The sequence below is a fragment of the Ornithodoros turicata genome, chromosome 3 (genome assembly GCF_037126465.1).
Source record: "Ornithodoros turicata isolate Travis chromosome 3, ASM3712646v1, whole genome shotgun sequence".
In the NCBI taxonomy this organism is placed as follows: domain Eukaryota; kingdom Metazoa; phylum Arthropoda; class Arachnida; order Ixodida; family Argasidae; genus Ornithodoros; species Ornithodoros turicata.
Window position 1 is genome coordinate 71,216,749 of NC_088203.1, and position 18,861 is coordinate 71,235,609.

The 18,861-nt window shown below is 46.5% G+C and overlaps 1 protein-coding gene and 1 long non-coding RNA gene across 2 annotated transcripts; both read left to right on the forward strand.

The window, feature by feature from the left end:
• The first annotated feature begins 4,660 nt into the window (after positions 1–4,660).
• Positions 4,661–11,093, forward strand: LOC135387287 (uncharacterized). The gene is made up of 4 exons (XM_064616557.1): positions 4,661–5,079; positions 5,428–5,587; positions 5,673–5,792; positions 10,021–11,093. The coding sequence occupies exons 1-4, from the start codon at positions 4,924–4,926 to the stop codon at positions 10,029–10,031; spliced, it is 447 nt and encodes a 148-aa protein (XP_064472627.1). The 5' UTR covers positions 4,661–4,923; the 3' UTR covers positions 10,032–11,093.
• Positions 11,094–14,094: 3,001 nt separating this feature from the next.
• Positions 14,095–15,026, forward strand: LOC135387288 (uncharacterized). Its single transcript, XR_010421016.1, has 3 exons — positions 14,095–14,761; positions 14,822–14,893; positions 14,954–15,026. It is a non-coding gene; the product is annotated as an uncharacterized LOC135387288 (long non-coding RNA).
• Positions 15,027–18,861: the final 3,835 nt, after the last annotated feature.

Consider the following 18,861-nt stretch of genomic DNA (forward strand, 5'->3'; position numbering starts at 1 on the left):
GGAACGAGGTTTGTAGTCGAAACGGACCATTGTCCTCTCACTTGGCTCCATAATATGTCGCCGAAAAATGGTCGACTTTTACGATGTTGCCTAATACTACAGCAGTATAGCTACGAAGTGCGTTACAAAAGGGGCAGTCTTAACGGAAACGCCGACGGGCTCAGCAGATCATTCTGATGCCGAGGATGAGCTCAAGATTGTCTCAAATTCTGTACATAGATTGCTATAATTACTTTGTTTGAGGGATTGGAATGCAGATCGGGCACCGTCTGTTTGCAAATGGGTGCATATTAGTTCTTTTGAGCGTTATATCATTATTGATTTCTAGGAAGCTACATTGTGGGGCAACGTGTTAGTCCAATTTGTCAAGGTATTTTCCAGTCTGGTGTGATCTGGCTTGGTTGGCGGGACACTTATTTGTGCGCATGTGCTGTTGTGGTGCGTGTCATTTCCTATGTTGTCTTCCTCTGTTATATAGTCTTATGGACTTGCCAATATTCGCAAGTGGTCCGACGTTGCCACACTGCTACAAGGCAAGAAGCTGGGGCTACCATTCTGCAGGAGCCAAATCCGTCCGCCTTTTCCCCAAGAGAGCACCTGATGACCTGCTGCATTCTACATGCCGTAAGGAGAGTTATCATCTCAGTGGAGCAGTGGAAGAAACCGCTCCCCTTCGCGATAACCAGACTGGCGGGGGAGGAGTTGTTGCGACTGGCCCAGTCAATGTGATCGTCGCCTGAGACAAAGACAACAGCTGCGCGACACGTACTCCAAAAGAGGACACCAAGGCTACTTCTGGTTAAGCCATTCATTATGTGGTGCTAACCGTCTGGGTTGTGATGAGCAGCCAACACGTTAGTGAATGGACTCAGTCTTCCTCGTCGTTCCCTTCGGGCACCTAAGACGGTCACCTAGGGATAAGCTCCCTATTCATCTCCCAGACAGCCACTCTTCGAGATCTCAAACAGGTGCGTCTGGCGACCTCGAGACGTCTGGAGTGACAGTTGCCTGACTGGGACCGGTCAGCGGATTGGTTGGACAAGGTTAACACGTGACTCTCTCGCCCTGTGAATTTGCTTTAAAAGAGCGCGGCCATGATGGCTTGTTTGTCTGTCCTTGAGATACTGAACATGTAAATAAACATCTGTTGTTGTTGAAGACAGACCCCTGCCTGACTACCTCCAGCACAAGACCGCTCGGACCCTCGAACCGAAACAGTGCTCACAATAAAAGGCCCTGACAGCTATTGCATGGTAGGCACGGAAATGATAGCTGTAAAAAACTTGGCAACGTTCCGCTCTTCAGGCAAGCTCTGCGTGATAGGACAAAAGCTGACTTGTATACGTGACCTTTATTCAAAGCTATTTCCATCGTCACTAATTGGCATCCATGTAGTCACTCAAGAACCAGATTTGAGGGCCTGGCCTCTTGAAAATCTGCAGAAGATCGTTTGTCTCGCGTACAACTCCGAATTGGTTGCTATGCCCCTAATACATTTGCAGTAAAGTAGTCCCTGTATTAAAGGCAAAGAGTAGACGACTTCAGAAAATCCAATAGCGCATTGTGCTGTGGGAAATTATAGCAGAGGGAGGATGAGAAAAGGGTTAGAGGCGGCTAGATAGTTTGCTTCTTCTTTCTTCGCACAGATGACCTAAGCTGCGTGAAGGTCAGTCACAAAGAAAAGGCCAACTCCAGCTGTTTACTCATCCCTCTTCTGCCATAGTTGCAACGTGGCGCAATATGCTCTGTGATTTTCTGAAGTCGTTCATTGACACTCCCTTTGTGTTTTCGTTGTGTTACCCTTTCTATCTCAGTGAGGCTCCATCACATCTTATTTGCATTAGACTTGGCAGGACTGGCAATTTATTGTAGTGTATACATGTGGGCGTTTGTGTCACTGAAGCTCCTTCAGACCGTTTTTCAAGCATGTTGAGCCATGACAGGCACTATTCTGAGCGGCATACTCTTGGATTTGTCGTTTGTGTATGCTGTCATTGTAAGGGGTACTTCATCATACATTTCTTCGTGTCTTCAAGTGCACAATACTCAACACACAGGCCCAGTATGCTATTGTGCACTTTGTTGCACGGAACGAAGTAGAGGTTGTCCCGTGTTCATGGCTTTCTGGCAACAGTTACAAATGGCCCAAGTTGCCAACACACAAAGTTGAGAGGCTTATCAGGAAGGCATATCCACCCGGAAACAACTGTGACGACATGGAGGTCGTTGTGAAGGGCATTTTCAGTAAGTATGATTGAGGACAGGAAAGAAGCAACAGCTAGAATATTGGTGTCATTCGTCATTGTCATTTGTCAGTTCTACAAGGATGCTGAAAGGTTCTACCTGCCTCTCAGTACACCTCGGACCTTGGAACTGAGCTTCCGGCAAAGAGAGTACGACGACCAAAAGTATTTGAAAGCTGTGATGAAGGGGACTACCCACCAGTACCCGAGAGCTTCCAACCAAAGGGTATGTTTCACTTTAATATAAATCTGTACTTGACTGATTTGCTTCTTCAGTCTTGATTACCACATGTAGTTTTCACTCGTGACAAGCATGTTTTTTTAATAGAGAGGCCGCTTTTAACGGGTTCTGCCAATAAAGCGGGCCGAAGTAAAGCGATGCAGCGACTAGGAATGGCTAGCAACAGCAGGGGTAACAACCGCATATGACATGGTAGTAGATGTGTCTTTGCTGTTAAATATGGCTACAGATCAACCAGGTTCTAGACATGGCACTGTCATGGACGAGACATTCCATTCTGCTCAAGAGAGATGTAAGTGAATATAAGTGGTGCTATTCAATATTATGCCATTAATTTTGATCAAATACAGGTAATATTTCATCGGGACGTAGTACTCCACGCGATAGTCAAGCAAGGACAACGTCTGCTATCACAGGTAGAATGTGGTAATTTCGTTGACTGTTAAAGGAGCAATGAGGTACATTTAACGTCGCTCGAAATCCTGCCTCATCTGTCAAGCTGTCCACCAGGAGTCACCATGCAAAGTATTTTTGCCCTGCGATGCGTTATAGTTGTGCAACCAAATTTATAAAAAAACAGTCGGAGAAAGCAGGAGACTGCTGACACGATTCTCGCGCGACATAGTGGATGCTCTGTGCCTTGTTTCTTCGTCTTTTCTTCGCAGCGCACACAACGTATAGACGTGCTTGAGCTGTGCCGCGTTACGTCACGACGTCCCCTCATTCTGCAATGGCTCTTTTCACGAGGAAAAGGCTTTTTCAAAGGTTTGAAGAGCAGTACCCTCGCGCTTGCTCTTAAGGTTACCTACGCTCATCGTTCTTTCGCAGGAACTCATTTTATTCGTTTAATTGGCACCAAAGAACGAAAAAAAATGTTGGGGGTCATCTCAATGCTCCTTTAAGTAATGCCCTCAATAGACTAATCGTTGAAGTTCTGCTTCAGCTTTTGTAAGAAGCAATATCATTCATCACCAAGCAGGTGATTCTTTCCTTTCTTCAGTCTTCCCATAACTCTGTTTTACTTTCACACTGTTCAACTGCCATGTTTTAGTGCATGTGTGCATCATAAATAAGCATTCAGTTTACTCTCCAAAGTAGGACCAACTGACAGCAGTCCATTCACTCACTTTTCCGATCAGGATCATTCACCAGGTAAGTGTGCAGGGCCGATGTGAAATACGCAGATTTTCTCACAATGTTAAGCTTCAATTTCACTTCCACCAAAAGCATGTGCACAGTTTTGCATTGTTTTACTTATTTTCTGTAGATAGAGCTCTGATTCCAGACGTAGACATAGAAATTGGTATGCTCCTAATCCATTAGAAAGAATAAAGGAGTTACGACACACAAACGTTTCTATGGGCCTTAAGCTATGAAAATATAGCCATGTCATAATGTTGCTGGTAGAGATTGTGTATAAAGTAACACTTAGACCTTTCTGTGTATAAAGTTAGACAAAAAATTAGTGCAGAATATTAAAGAAAAAACAAGAAAAAGGTGTCATTTTGGTAACCAGCGTCGCACCATGATGCATTATTTACTTTGCAGATGAATTGCTACCATATGTTTCTGACCCACCGAGATTTGAGGACAGCCAACAAGAGCCGCGTTCCGGTAACTACCCTTATGGTAGTCAGCAGTGATGGCCACTAACTACTTCTACAGTAGTCTAACTATAACTACCAACTACTTTGCGATTCAGTAGTTTAACTAGTCTTTAACTAATGCAATGTAGTTTAACTACTTCTATAACTACTTAACGTTGTCCATCAACACCAATCCCTTGCAGTGTTCTTGGGCACCTAAATATGAATCACAAGCAATGATAAACTTTGGCTCAAGCCATTGTTACGATCGTCAAATACAAAGCTTGCGGCGAGATTCTTTCTGTGCCTACGCGATAAACTAAGTTGCAGAATTATTTCACAGCGAATGAGGCTTCACTAGACAAGCATTAAAAGTGAAGATTTAGTACACATGCACGACACAATTGCTCTGCACCTCCGTTCTCATCCAACAAGTAGCTCAAGGTAAAAGTCGGAAGCACAATCGTGCCGTAAAGCTTGCGGCAAAATCGGAAGTAGTTCGCGTCTTCAGTAACCTAACTACTGTAGTTATCTACTTCAAATAGTAGTTTAACTAGTAGTTGCCACTACATTTCTGCAAGTAGTTGATAACTACTTTTTAACTACAATCAGGTAGTTTAACTACATGTAGTTAACTACTGGCCATCACTGGTAATCAGATCGTTCTGGTTGAATCATTGCTACATACTCTTATTACAACACCCAGGCACTTCAGCAATGGCCAGCGTGGCCTCACGCCCAGAAGCACGTGCAATGCCAGACTATGTGAAAAAGTCGTAATAGTCCCATAATTCATAACGAACTATTTCCAGAGTTCCAGAAGCAAGTCTTGAAGAACCAATATTTACTACGCATGGTTCAGCAGCAACTGTTCGACTTGGTCTCAGGTCTTGCTCCTGTACGGCAGAGCCTGTCAGAAACCCCGCAGCTCCTCTCATCACCATTTCATACTGTCAATGATCTTGAAAAATTCGAAAGTGAACTCACCCCTGAGCAGGAAAAACAGGCGGTGAGTGAATTTTTCTTTATCCTATTATTTGCAATATGGTTGTCTGTAATTGTCACCCTATAGAGTAATGATTCTCTACTTACACTCAAACAACCAACACAAACAGCTTTGTAACAATTCGAAATGGCTTTTCGCAGTCATGAGTTAAATCCATGCTCTAGCGAAATGATGATTACTGGCAAATGTGTAAAGCAAATGTGATGGTATCACAAACCATGTAGCCTGCACAAAATATGACAAATTCCTGTAGAGCATAATAGTTGTATATGTGTGTCTGGTGCTGCTGTTCAGCACTTGTGTTAGCATCTGTCCGTTCTTACACTCCTCCTTTATTTTGACTGTTTGCAGGTGAGGGAGCTCACATCACTAGGGGGAAGCTCTGTCCGTTCCGCTGTGAGGAGGATTCTGTCGCACACCTTCAGGAATGCGCTGGCACAGCAGTACAGCTGGGAAGGCCGTAAAGGCAAACTGAAGTTTGTGGAACTTAAGTTCTCTCGCGTAATAATGCGTATGTATCATGGTACGCTTGTATACGCTATCCTCAAGGTGGTAGAGCTGTCTGCCATTATTTCGTCTATAAAACTCTTCTACAGGCGCACTGCAAGTTCAGGAGAAGTTTTCCAAGGCATCAAAATACGAGGTGGAAGCAGAAATCAAAGAGTGGCTGAGACATGCTTCAGAGAGGTGTAAGAGAGCACACTTATCGGAACCAGGTAACCACTTTTGTAAGGGCTGTCTCCTGTGTAATAGTAACTGAGGTTATGCTTTGGGTTCTGTACTGTTTCCATGTGTAGGGCAAATGCAATTTTCCAAGCAGACTTATTAGTGCACCCTTGCCAATGAAATGTGTTGGTTGTAATGTGCGCTAATGAACAATTGCAGGGTAACAACAGGCAGAATGAATGCTGTGTGTGTTTGTCCATCTCTGTACTCACCCTGCGTTCATTCATTTTGGTATCGCGGCCTTCTGTTTCTGTGCTCAAAGTAAAATTTGCCAGACTTCAATTTTCTAGATGTCCATAACCCATACTCACACTACAGCTGTTCTTGTAAGGAGCAGGTGAAGCAGGAGCTTGTGAGGAGTGGAAGGTGAAGGAAGCCGAACCTAGCTTTCAGTGACTAAATACAATAAAAACGAATAAGTTAATAAGTAAAATAAAGTCAGTGTTCCTGCCTGAGCAAAACTGCTTTCGCTATACAAAGCACTTGCTGTCTCATGCAAGAGCAGCATGTTCATATTGTTAGGTTGTGGGAGAAGGACGAGTACAGCCGGTGAGCTTGGGTGCAAACGGCAAAAAAGGAAGGTTTTAATACATCGCGCGCTTACAGCACCTGGTTGAACCAACCATCTTCTTCCTCACAATATCCCCTTCGCTGGAGCATCCGCCATGTCCTCATGGCGGCCGGTGTAGGGCTTGAGGCGAATGACGTTAGCCGTCTGTAGAGCTGGAGTCCGTCGGGTAGACGGCGCGGTACAAGGCTCGATCTGATAATTAACATCAGAAATGCGGCGGACTACTCGGTGAGGGCCAGTGTAGCGTGGGAGGGGCTTCTCCGAGCGTCCAACACGACGAGTGGGCGTCCAGAGCCAAACGAGGTCGCCAGCAGCGTAAGACACAGGACGATGTCGTGCGTTGTAACGGATGGCCTGCTGTTGCTGAAAGCTAAGCTTGTCGGGACGAGGGAAGTCTCTCACAGCAGCAATTTTGTCGGGATCCGGATGAATGCCATCCCTGTCAACAATGTGGCCCAATATCTTGATTCGTTGGCTTCCAAATGTGCACTTCTTTGCATTGAGTTGGAGCCCTGCCGCGCGGAAACATTCCAGAACAGCTCTTAGGCGAGAGATATGGTCATCGATGCTTGAGGAGAACACTACAACATCATCGAGGGAACAAAGACAGAAATTCCAACGAAAGGCACGAAGGAGCGTGTCCATCATCCGTTGAAATGTAGCAGGGGCATTACATAGGCCAAATGGCATGACACGAAACTCGTAGAGACCATTTGGTGTCACGAACGCAGTCTTTTCACGATCCTGCTCGTCAACGGTGATCTGCCAATAGCCAGACCGAAGATCTATTGAAGAGAAGTACCGAGCACCGTGGAGAGAGTCGAGTGTGTCGTCGATGCGGGGAAGAGGATAGACGTCCTTAGTGGTGATCCTATTAAGCCTTCGGTAATCAACACAAAATCGCCAAGTTAAGTCTTTCTTCCGGACGAGGACTACAGGTGACGACCAAGGACTGTTCGATTCCTGTATTATGCCTTTGATAAGCATGTCGCGCACATGGTCCTGGATGACACGACGCTCAGCCTGGGACACGCGATATGGTCGGCTATGAACTGGAGGCGAGTTTCCTGTTTGAATGGTGTGTTTCACGGACGTACAGCAACCGAGTGGCGCCCCGCTTGTGTCGAAGATGTCGGAGAATTCTGACAAGAGATCAACAAACCGCCCTTTGTCGTGGGATGATAGGTCCGAGGATACTCTCCCGGCCAAGTCAAGACTGCCGGGCAGACGTTGGGCCGTACAGTCGTGAAGTGTCTCTGGCGCAGAAGGCACCAGCGCGGAGAGCGAGAGATTGCCAAATGAGAAGGTCCCGATGCGAGTCCCCGATGCAATGACACGATCTTCGCGAGAAGGATTCGTCACCCAAACAGTACTGTGGCCGTCCTCAAACGTGAGCAGTGAGCATGGGGAGCAAAGAGACGTCTGCAGGAGAAGACCTGTTTTGTAGGAGGACATCCCTTCCACACATGGGAGGGTAGTTTTGATTTCCACTTGTACGGCCATCATCGTATCAGCCGGAATTCTGGACGTCTTCAACACAGATACGGGGATTTCATCCGAATCAACTGCGGCTTCGTCACTGAGCGTATCTAAGCGTATCGGCAAGATCCAGTACATTTCGCGAACAGTCGATGACAGCCTTAGAAGTACTCAGGAAATCCCAGCCGAGGACGATGTCGCAGATGCAGAGCGGCAGCACCAAAAACTTGATTGCATAAAGTTCATTTGCAATAGTTACCCTTGCAGTACAATATCCCTGCGGTCGAACGGCACTGTTGTCGCCAAGTTGCACACAATGGCCCTCAGTGATAGGAGTCAATGCCTTTCGCATGCGTAGCCGCAGAGATTCTGAAATACAGGACACCGTAGCACCAGTGTCAACAAGTCCTTCTAGTCTACAACAGTCAAAATTTAGGGTAAGGTAATTTGTAACACGTGGAGGGCTTTTGGACAATCTTGAGTTCGCAACCTGACCCTCAACAGTATCGCAGGCTGCGGCGCTCAGTTTGGAGCCGCATACGACTTTGGCGCCGTTTGGTGTAAGGGAGATCTAGACCGTTGTCGAGGGTGGGGAGATGGTGACCGTGGCATCCTGCTTCTTGCTTGTTCCCCGTACCACGAGGTCTCGCTGGAATCATCAGCCCCAAAACGATCGCTTCCGAACGGCTTCTGCTCCCATTCCGTACTTGGCGCTGAATCATAGTAAGTAGGGAATCGCTGGCCGTAGTACCTCCTAGGGGGAGTCCCAGAACGCTGCCTTCTCATGTCTTGTTGGCGGCGGATGCAGTAACGGGCGATGTGGCCGGGTGTGTGACAATAAAAACAAACTGGAGGAGCGCTGTAGCGAGGCCGCCAGTCTTGCACAGGGCCCGAGTTGCGACGCGGTGGCCGCCGCGCCACAAGTGGTGCCGTGACCACTCCTGAAGGCTGGGGGATTTCAAGCGCACGTGGTTGCGAAACAGGAGGTGAGCCACAGACGTGGGCGTACGTCCTAGGTGAAGCAGCAACGTGTGAAGACAGAGTTTGCAACTCATCTTGTACCAGGCGACGCACTGCCATGTCGTCACAGGTTCCCGCAGAACGAGGCTGAAATGGAGTGTCCGTGCCCAGGTCGTGACCGAGGGCCGCAAACTCTTCTCGAACAATCTTCCGAACAAGTATGGACAGTGACTCCGCATCGAAGTCGTTACTCGGAAACCGCGTTGTGCTTCCCAGTGCTACACCAGGAACTGAGGCGTAGATCCGATGACCGCGCAAGTCCTCCAATCGTCTGCACGCTTGGCCGAGTTGGCCTACAGATGTAAAAACTTGCGAAGCAATGCCGCTAAACAAATGCTCCGCCAGACCCTTCAGCAGATGGTGGATCTTGTCAGGTTCCGGCATTTTGGGATCCACTCGACGGCAGAGGAAGAGCACGTCCTCCATATAAGTGGTGAAAGCTTCCTTGAATCCTTGTTGGCGCGTGCTCAACTTTCGGATAGCATCTTGCTTCCGCTCTTCTGCCCTGCCGAAAGCGTTTGTAATAGCAGTCTTAAACGTGTCCCAGGTGGGAAGGGACGATTCGTTGTTTTCGAATCATTGTAGCGCGGTAGATGTTAGGTAGAAAACGATGTTCCCCAACCGCATGCTGTCGTCCCAGTTGTTATGCGTGGCGACGCGGTCCACTTGCGCCAGCCAGTCTTCGACGCAGAGATCTTCTGTAGCTGCAAAAACTGGTGGGTCCCGCTGTCGGGCCAAGAAGCGAGGCGCAGGAACGGGCTGAGCAGGCTGTCCTGTGCCGTCTGCCGGCGTGGACACTGACGGTGGAGACATGAGGACTTTTCCGCCCCGGAGATGCAGGACGGCGGCGTCTAACGGTGCGAGAGGTAGCAGGGATAGTACCGCACCTCCACCAAATGTTAGGTTGTGGGAGAAGGACGAGTACAGCCGGTGAGCTTGGGTGCAAACGGCAAAAAGGAAGGTTTTAATATATCGCGCGCTTACAGCGCCTGGTTGAACCAACCATCTTCTTCCTCACAATATACTTGAGATGTTACTTAAACGTGGAGAGACTGAGACTGACACAGGAAAGCGTAAGCCGTGTCCGTCTCAGTTTCTTTTACATACCAGTCAAAGCAATGATATTTATTTGTCTTGTTTTCTTTCAGCCTCCGTGTGAACAGGTGCTAGAAGTCGAGTATACCCCAGGAGCTAGATGCAAAGGAAATGTAACCCCACCCAAGGACTTACGCTTCACAGCAAAGAAGCAAGATTTCCTGTTCTGTATTGTTATCCAGCCTACCGAGTCTAGTCTATCCCAGTCTAGTCACTAGACTTTTTTCTATTTTTTTTTTTTTTTTTGATGGGGGGTTATATATCTGCAGAAGCCACCATATACAGGGTGTTCTAGGTAAATCCCTGGGCTGGATGATTGAGAGACGACTGCGCCGAGAAACCTTATTTTTGCAGGCATCCGTGAGTCACTGACCATGACCTACACAGCACGAAACTATTTTGCATACAATCATTAATTATATAGAAACAGAAAATCAGTTTGGTAAAAAACTAGCTTTTAACTACAGTCAGACTGAAGTGGGAAATCTATTACGCCTTGTGGAGCTGCAGATGATACTTTTTTGTGGAAGAAAAAACCTGATAGACTGCAGTCTGGTTTTTATTAATTAATAGGTTATGGTTAACGTAATTCTTTCATGGAAAGCCGCAAAAGACACTCCATTCTTCCATTTTCCACCTCAAGATTACGTGGGTAGCTTATTGACACTGCCTCAACGATGCCTGCAAGAAAGTAAGTTTCCTGATACGTGCAGCTCTCTCTGAATTATCCAGCCTGCGGTTTATCTGAAGCACCCTGTATACACACAACAATGCTGTCCTGCCAACTGTATTTTATAACTCATTTTTACTTTCTGGGTATTACTTTAACTACTTTGTGAGTCAGCAGACCATTCCCTTTTAATGGCATCATATCAATATAACGGAGCTCCATTGCATCATGCTTTATGCAGCGGAAATGTCCTAGCCTCTGTCGGGCCAATCATATGCTCATTTTTAACTCTGATATAAACTGTGTATATGCAGAATGCAGGCTGTGCTGCATTTTGTAATTATGGCTATTTTTATGATGTATTTTGTACTTAAAGAAAGTTAATTTTTGACGCAGCAAACTATTGAGCGTTGTCTTCAAGCACTGTATTTGTCGTTTGCAATGAATGAAGTTAAGGTATAATGTTTATGTGTGCGTTTACGTGCTTATAATGTAAATTAATGGAAGAAAATGGAGGGCGATAAAGAAAGGTCTGGCATCAATACAGCTTATCCTTGAATGTCTGGTGAACATCCAAATATCCCAGTTTTTTATTTGTGGGACATTCATGGAACGTGCACTGGCTACAGAAAGCATAGTTTCCCCCTCAATGTACAGCAGACGTCCATGAGCTCTCTGCGAAGGTAACTGGGATATTCAAATGTCCACTAGAAGATATTCACAGGATGTCTCTGCGATGTTTCTGGTTTGCTGGGCTTACGCCGCGAGACAATTGAGTATGACAATGAGCGATGCCGTAGGAATGCTTTAGTCTTGCACAACAAGCTTGGCACAACGTAGACTGGCCAATGCTTGGCAAATAGCTGGCCAGGGTACAGATCCGTATCAAGAAACAAGCTTGTTGGCCGATGATGTGCCAAGTAAGGCCAGGTAGGCCAGCCTAACTAATCAAGCCAAGCTTGGCCCAACCTTTCTTTGTTGCTTGGCAACTGAAAGCGCGCCATCAACCTCCGTAGCGATTGTGTCGTGAGCCGGCGGAGGCGAACTCTCCGCAGACTTTTCTTGTGTTTGGGGAGTGTGAATTGGAGGCCCACAAGTTTGGGTCCCCACAGATACTCTGAGCGATGCCACTCCCCGGCGCACCGCTTCAGAGAAATATCCTTTTTTTCTGAAACTCCAGTTGTGTTTTCGCTGCTGTGTATGTCAGCTGATTCAGTCTTTCTCAAAATTCTCAAGATTTCTTTTTCATCACTAAAGCGTGGGCAGCTTCTTGAATAAGAAGGATGGTTGCCTTCACAGTTGACACAACGGAAACTGTTTTTGCATGACTTCGCGGTATGGTCATTGCCGTCACCCGCGCACTTGGGGCAGATCAGGTGCCCACGGCACACTAGGGAATAGTGGCCAAATTTCTGGCACTTGAAACATCGACTCGGGTTGGGTATGTAGGGTGGGACGTGGCAGTCTTACATAACAAGCCTTTATTTCTGTGGGGAAGTGGGGAAGCGTGTGCAATTGGGAAGGTAGAATGATGTGCCTGGTTGGTATTTCTTTGTTGTCCCTGCGGGGTGGATATCCGTTTGGCACTGATCACCCCTTAGTCTTTTAAACCTTACTCGATCTCTGTTTCGGAGCACTGCAGTAGCTCCTCACTAGATATAACACCTCGGACTGTGTTGAGCGTGCGGTGCGCAGTCACTGAAACTGGAATATTACCAATCGGTTTTACTGACAATAGTGCTGAGCTCTGCGGCTTGCTCTGGACCTCAATGTGGATGTCACCAGTTCTCAATTTTTTCGCACTGTATGCTTTACCTATTACTTTTTCGTGAGTTTTACCGACGAGAAAGGGAGAGACACAAGCTAGTGGTTTTGTCTGATCTTCAGCCTGAAGGATGAGGATCTTCGGGAGCCATGGTTCTGGAGCACAACTGAAAAACTGCAATGTTTGCGCTTCGGTGCGGTGGCTTTTGTGGCGCCGATCATGTTTTTGAGAGTTTGTGTCATCCATAAAGTGGAATAGGTGATTCCGTGCAGCAGTTGTGTCACCCACCATGGAGCCCAACGAGGGAACGTGTTCCACACGTTAACAATGCCTCTGCACTATACCAGAGTGCAGTTTTCTAAAGGAAGAAGTATTTCCCAAGGTTGGCCCTTGCCACCAAAGAAGGTGAAAAGAGGATGTGAGCGGAAAGAGAGCGAGAGAGAGAGAAAAAAAATAATGAAAAGGAGGATGGTGACCAACTGAATAATTCTGATCGGGCCAATCAGAACCACCCGTCTATGGGAAGCAGGGGCCAAAGTGGTGTATTGCTTTCCCGGAGGAGCCCGAAGGGTTCAAAACAACCTCTGGGTCCACTCAACCACTCTGGGTCAACCACCAGGATCCCCCTTTCCCCAGACACGGAACAGCCACGTACAGCTATACGTGGGGGTCAGCTCTCCCGCGGCGACCCTACCGTAATTGCGGGAAAGGGCTACTGCGGCAACACTGCCGGGCGATGGGGGCTCCACTTTCCCGACGCCGGGTGAGTTGCAAGGACTTCGAACTGTCCCCGATGTGATTTGTATCAATGTAAACGTTGATGGCCTGCCACTTTCCAAGAGCACGGCAGATCAGTTTTGGCTCATCTTATGTATTGTTACAAATTGTGTGTAAATTGTTCTCCTTTTTCTATCAGAGTGCATTACGGAAAATCTAAGAACCTGTGCCCGAACATGTTCCTTGATCCATTTGTATCGGAACCTAAGGAGCTGTTGGAAAGTGGGGTTTCAGTAAATGGCACAACAGTGGCACTAAACCGTGTTTGGGAAAGATTTAGTCTGCAGGTGGCGTAATCACAGGTGGAACAAAAACATGGCTTTTAAAACTAGTGTGCTAATGAATATGCGTGAACGTGATGGAAAAGTCAGGCGTATATGCTGCGGCGAAAAAATTAAATGTGCAGGCTATATACAGATGTTAATGATTCAGCAAAGAAAAATGGAAATGGCGGAATGACGAAATTGTACCACTTAGCGACCTCCGCGCTGCAATTCTTGATAGTCCCGCAAGGAGATCGACCCTCACAAACGTTCCATATGGGCCTCCCATCTTGCAAGGAAAGGAAAGCGTGGTCAGCACTTGAAGAGAGCTCTTCTTGGAGTGTCTTGACTACGAGACACCTTGCCCGCTGTACAAGTACACTGTAAAAAATACTGTGATTTCTACGAGCGTTTAATAGTATATGACGACGGCGTGTTACCGCAATCACAAATACTGCGAAAACTACGTAAAACGGTGGTGCCATCATCATGCGCCGGCCAAAAACTTCAATGCGGAGGCAAGGCCAAGCCAAGTACGGGGCATTGCCGTCATTCGCAACCGCCGGAAGCGGAACATCGTGCGCGGACGATGGTTGACGAAGGACGACGAAGCGGTTGTTGTAAATCTCGTGAATGCACGTAGTCAGGTAAGCACATTTCTGTTCGCACATCTTGTTCTTTGCGATTTGAGAGTGCTGCACCGTATGCCTGGTTTTGTTCAACTTATGTGACACCAGTAAATCGTGGCTCGCGTTTGTTGTGAAGCGTCTCCCTAGTTCTGTGTGTACGTCCTGGCTCGTAGGGTGATCAAGGCGCTCTTGTTGTAATGTATCGTTGCGGAAGGTGCCCATGTGTTTTTAACACTCTGATGGGCTAGTTGACCACCGTAGAGGTGTACATAAAGCGAGCAGAATACCGTGCTGTCATGCATTATGTGTGTACACGGCCGCGACCTATGCAAAACTCGGATGTCACATTTTGGGACGTTACAAGAACACACCAGGGCGGTCGCCTCGAATCGATTTGCTCTCCGAAACCACGAAAGTATGTCACGTCCATTCGTGCTCGCGTCAGATCACTACGAATATAGAAGCACACACACACATATGAAGCAGCACATACGAGAGGGTCATGATCAGATGTCCTTATGAACGCTGCCAGAAGAAGTTCCGTGCCGTCTCCGCGTTTTGTGTGCACCTTCTTGTTCTTTCTTTGAAAAAATAAAACAGTGAGTCTAATTTCCTTTCTCTTTGAAGTGTTTTGATGACTGATGGGTGCACATGGTTCATTCGTATGTTCTTCCTTTGAAAAAATTAACGGTGAGTATAATTGCATGTCAATTGCCCGGCTCCCTGTAACAGTTTCCTTTCTCTTTGCAGTATTTTGATGCCAGAGCTGACTGATGGGTGCACATGGTTCCTTCGTATGTTCTTCTTTTGAAAAAATAAACGGTGAGTATAATTGCATGTCAATTGCCCGGCTCCTTGTAACAGTTTCCTTTCTCTTTGCAGTATTTTGATGCCAGAGCTGACTGATGGGTGCACATGGTTCCTTCGTATGTTCTTCTTTTAAAAAAATAAACGGTGAGTATAATTGCATGTCAATTGCCCGGCTCCCTGTAACAGTTCCCCTTCTCTTTGCAGGGTTTTCATGCCAGAAGTGACTGGCGCATTTTCATCACTATGTGCATAGAAAATAAATCTCAATGTGACAAACATCACAATGTGTTGCGCATGGTCATTGCTTAAACTGCTCTCATTGCTACGACTATATGTACAAAAAAAAGAGGGGCTCCAGGGACGTACTCAGAACGATAAGGGTACACAGCATATGTCAGTTAAAATTACTGGCCAATGCAGTTTTTTTAACGACCACAGCACAGTAATGCCACACGGCGTATCCCTGTTAAAATTACTGGCCAATGGAGTATTTTTTCACGGGCACAACTTATACGGGGCCACCGTAAAAAAACGGCCAATGTTTGGCAGCAAACTTACCTTGCATTTGCCCGTTTTGTTTACGGTGAAATTTTTTACAGTGTAACAAGGTGGGAGTCTCTCGGCGACTCTGAACACCAGCTTGGCACCTGGCGGACCACAAGACTGATGATCCGCATGCGGTTAGCAGGATTCGCATGTGACCGTCGGGCGAACGCAGACGAGGCAATATTTCACGAAAGTCACCGTGAGACACCGAATGCGTGAGGACCGTCGCAGATTCTGCCAAAACGCTTTGGCAACACGACAGTCATAGACAACATGTTCGTTCGACTCCGGGTGTCCGCAAAAGGGGCACGTAGAGAGAGGCAACATAATTTAGCATGCTGATATTACACACGGGCCTAGTTGTTTTTCAATCCAGTCCCAAGCAATCTGCTGTCAATTTTTATGGTTCTCCATGCAACTATAACCATTTTGTGCAGCCACAGACTGTCCGAGGTATATATGCAGATGATGCAGAGAAGTTGCTTCTCCATTTTGTTAAAAACACTCTAAGTGCCGGGAACAACCCAAGCAAGCACTGGCCGATAACCAACGGTTGGATAATCTGCTGGCAGCAGCCGACGATTATCCACCAACGATTATCGGCCAACGACCGTCGGCCTGCTAATCTCAAAACATTGGTGGCCCATAGTAACACACAACAATGCTTGGCTTGCCGCAGTCCTGCCAATGTTGATATGAAGTTGGCAGTATCTAAGGCATAACAATGGTTGGCAAACTGTCGGCCAAAGTGGCTGAGCCAATCTTTGTGGTCGACTTCTCCCCTCCATCTCGCGGACGATTTTTTTCTTTTAAAATTTCGATAGCTGGTACCGCTAGTCGCATTCTGAAGCATGCAAAAAGTGGTTAATTTTGTGTCGCTGGTTTTATGTTGTGTAAAGTGCACTTATTGCATCCAGTTGATGGTGTACAGGCCTAGTCCAGGTTGGCCTCCGATAGCATTTCAGATATTGCAATATATGGCTAAGGTTTTTTATTTGTCAGGTGCTCGCAATGGGGTCGTATTCACATCACCGACACAGCAAACGCACGAACATTATCCAGCTTAGAATGAAGTTAGCATGAGCGCAGCCACCAGACATCCGCGCCATTTGCATTTTGTGCGATGTCAAAACAAAACACAGTAGCTCCGCAGTAACGTGGCTGTAGCAAATTTTTGAACAATGATATTGTCATTTAGGTTCGTGTCTTAAATGTATTTCCTTTTTTAGTACATTTTACAGGTAGTGATTAACCACAATGAAACGCAGCGGGGTTAGCATCAGTTACCTGGTTACCGCACGCCATGCCAATCCAAGGCAATCCTTGCTGCTCCCGCGTTCGTTTCACTGGTTTGAACCGTTTCGGCTCGCCGTGAAGAACTCGTCTGCATAATTTATTACATGTTTCGTGCTGCGTCATCCAACCCGATTTGTTTGTTGCTGGTCGTCAGCTTTTTGTCGTCCTGCCCAACCTACAGGTAAGTATCCTCATTTGCAAAGTGTAAACATCACGTTGCTGGAAGTTTCCCTTCTTTGACGGTTGCGTCCCTAAACTGTGCGTTTCGTACATGTGCTTTAGACGCTACTTTTAAATATAGTTTAGCCATTATGGCTCTGCGTCAATACAATTAACGTCACTGCCTTCAATCCAGTGTGCCTGTTTTAATCACAGGGAATTCTCTAGATTTGGTGGACTTTCCGCACCCCATCGGTTCGTTGCGCCCAAATGGCGTGTGAAGTATGTTATTACGAAGAAGATTTTAGCTGTGTGCAACGATGAACCAGAGCGCCCACAGTCTATCGTAAGTTTCTCTGCAGGTTGACATAGTATCTTATGTGATATTTTCTCTTCCTTAGTATTTTTTCTTTTCTTTTTTTTTTTTTTTTTTTTTGCTGTGAGTTGATAATTAGTGAAGCTGATCGCGCGAACCTTAAAATTCACTGTAAATGAAGTCCTTCTTACGCATCGTGCTTTTGTGTGTGAACGCATGTTCGTGAAATGGAACTTTGCATGGCCTGACCAGAAATATGACATTTCCTGCTTGTTGGAAGAAAAAACAAAGCAAAAACAGGTTGTTTTCGGGGGCTTTTACGGATACTTGGCAAATATTTGAAAAATTGATCAAATAAAGTGTGAGTAAATATCAGTGGCGACTCATCAAGGCATTAAAATATTATTGATGGTTTGGATCCTGCTGGGTTGGAATGTTGTGTATCGTTCCCCAGGCAATAAGTTTGCATTTTCAAAGCACTCATCAGTAATCACAGTTTCTGCTATGCAGAGCATCGGGAGGTGATTGAAATGTGATCAAAGGTGAGCTTGTGTGAATTGTGGTTAGTATCGACAAGTTCAGTGTGGGATTTTTCCAGAATTCTGAATACTGGTGCTGCATGTAACAAGTGGAATGCCATATGCGTGTAGCGCTTAAGCTTCCGCGGTCGTTTTGTTGAAATGAAGGCACATCTGACGTGGCATTATTTGATTCTCTCACCGAGGAAAGCTGATATCAACTAACTGCTCTTCCCGTTCACACAAACATTGCGCACAGGGACTGAAAAGCTTCACTGGGTGGTAGTCAGAATGGTGACAGGAAAAAATATTCATGACGTTATGCGCCACCTTGTCTGCACTTTACACAGGTGGCTTTCATTTGCGTGTCAAAATGTATCTTCTTCCTTATCAGCTTTTTCTGCTCAATTTACCTAAATGAAAAATTAAAATTCCATTTTAGACAATGCGGATGAAGCATTTGACCTGCTGCCTGTTGCAACTTAGAGTGTGATAGCGAGTATCAGGGGTCGGATTCACAAAGAGCTCGTGCGACGGAATCTGTCTTAACTCCGTCGTACGGGAAAGTTACGACGAAGCGTAAATTCACGAAGGGCGCGCGTCGCAAAATATTCGCAGCTTACGGCGGAATCCTGCGGGAGCTCCCGAGCAGTCTTACGATATAAGATGGCGGCGTTATATGGCAGCGGTGGATTTGGAGATGGCAAACAAAGACTCCGTAATACGCGCCAACACATTGCACTTTGCCACAGAACCTTCGAGACCATCCCCGAAGTGACATTGAGGCACTTTTTGCTTGGTAACCTTCAACAAATGCTTCAACTTTGTGCTCCGTAAAATTGGGTCACGGGGATTTTTCAAGCATCCCCTACGCCCCGCTAAGGCACCCCCAACACGCCTCCAAATGGTCTGCAAGAAAGGCAAAAGAAGCCATAAAAGCTACAAAACTGACTGCCACACACCGCTTACAAAACACCCTCACCCACCCCCTCCCCGAGACGATCATACTGGGAATATATTTGCTGTGTCATCGAACGCGTTTCGCCTGTGATTGCATGGCATCCATTATGGCTACCGAAAGACCGAGAGCACGAGCAGTAACAAAACATTTAGGGACGAACAACTTCGTCTTCTTCTAATGGGAC

What these genes read in the sequence shown, in the direction of transcription:
- LOC135387287 (XM_064616557.1), top strand. Translation starts at nt 4,924, where the DNA reads ATGGTTCAGCAGCAACTGTTCGACTTGGTCTCAGGTCTTGCTCCTGTA. An exon ending in CTGAGCAGGAAAAACAGGCG is followed by an intron (nt 5,080 to 5,427) that starts GTGAGTGAATTT and finishes GACTGTTTGCAG; the next exon opens with GTGAGGGAGCTCACATCACT. An exon ending in GTTCTCTCGCGTAATAATGC is followed by an intron (nt 5,588 to 5,672) that starts GTATGTATCATG and finishes ACTCTTCTACAG; the next exon opens with GCGCACTGCAAGTTCAGGAG.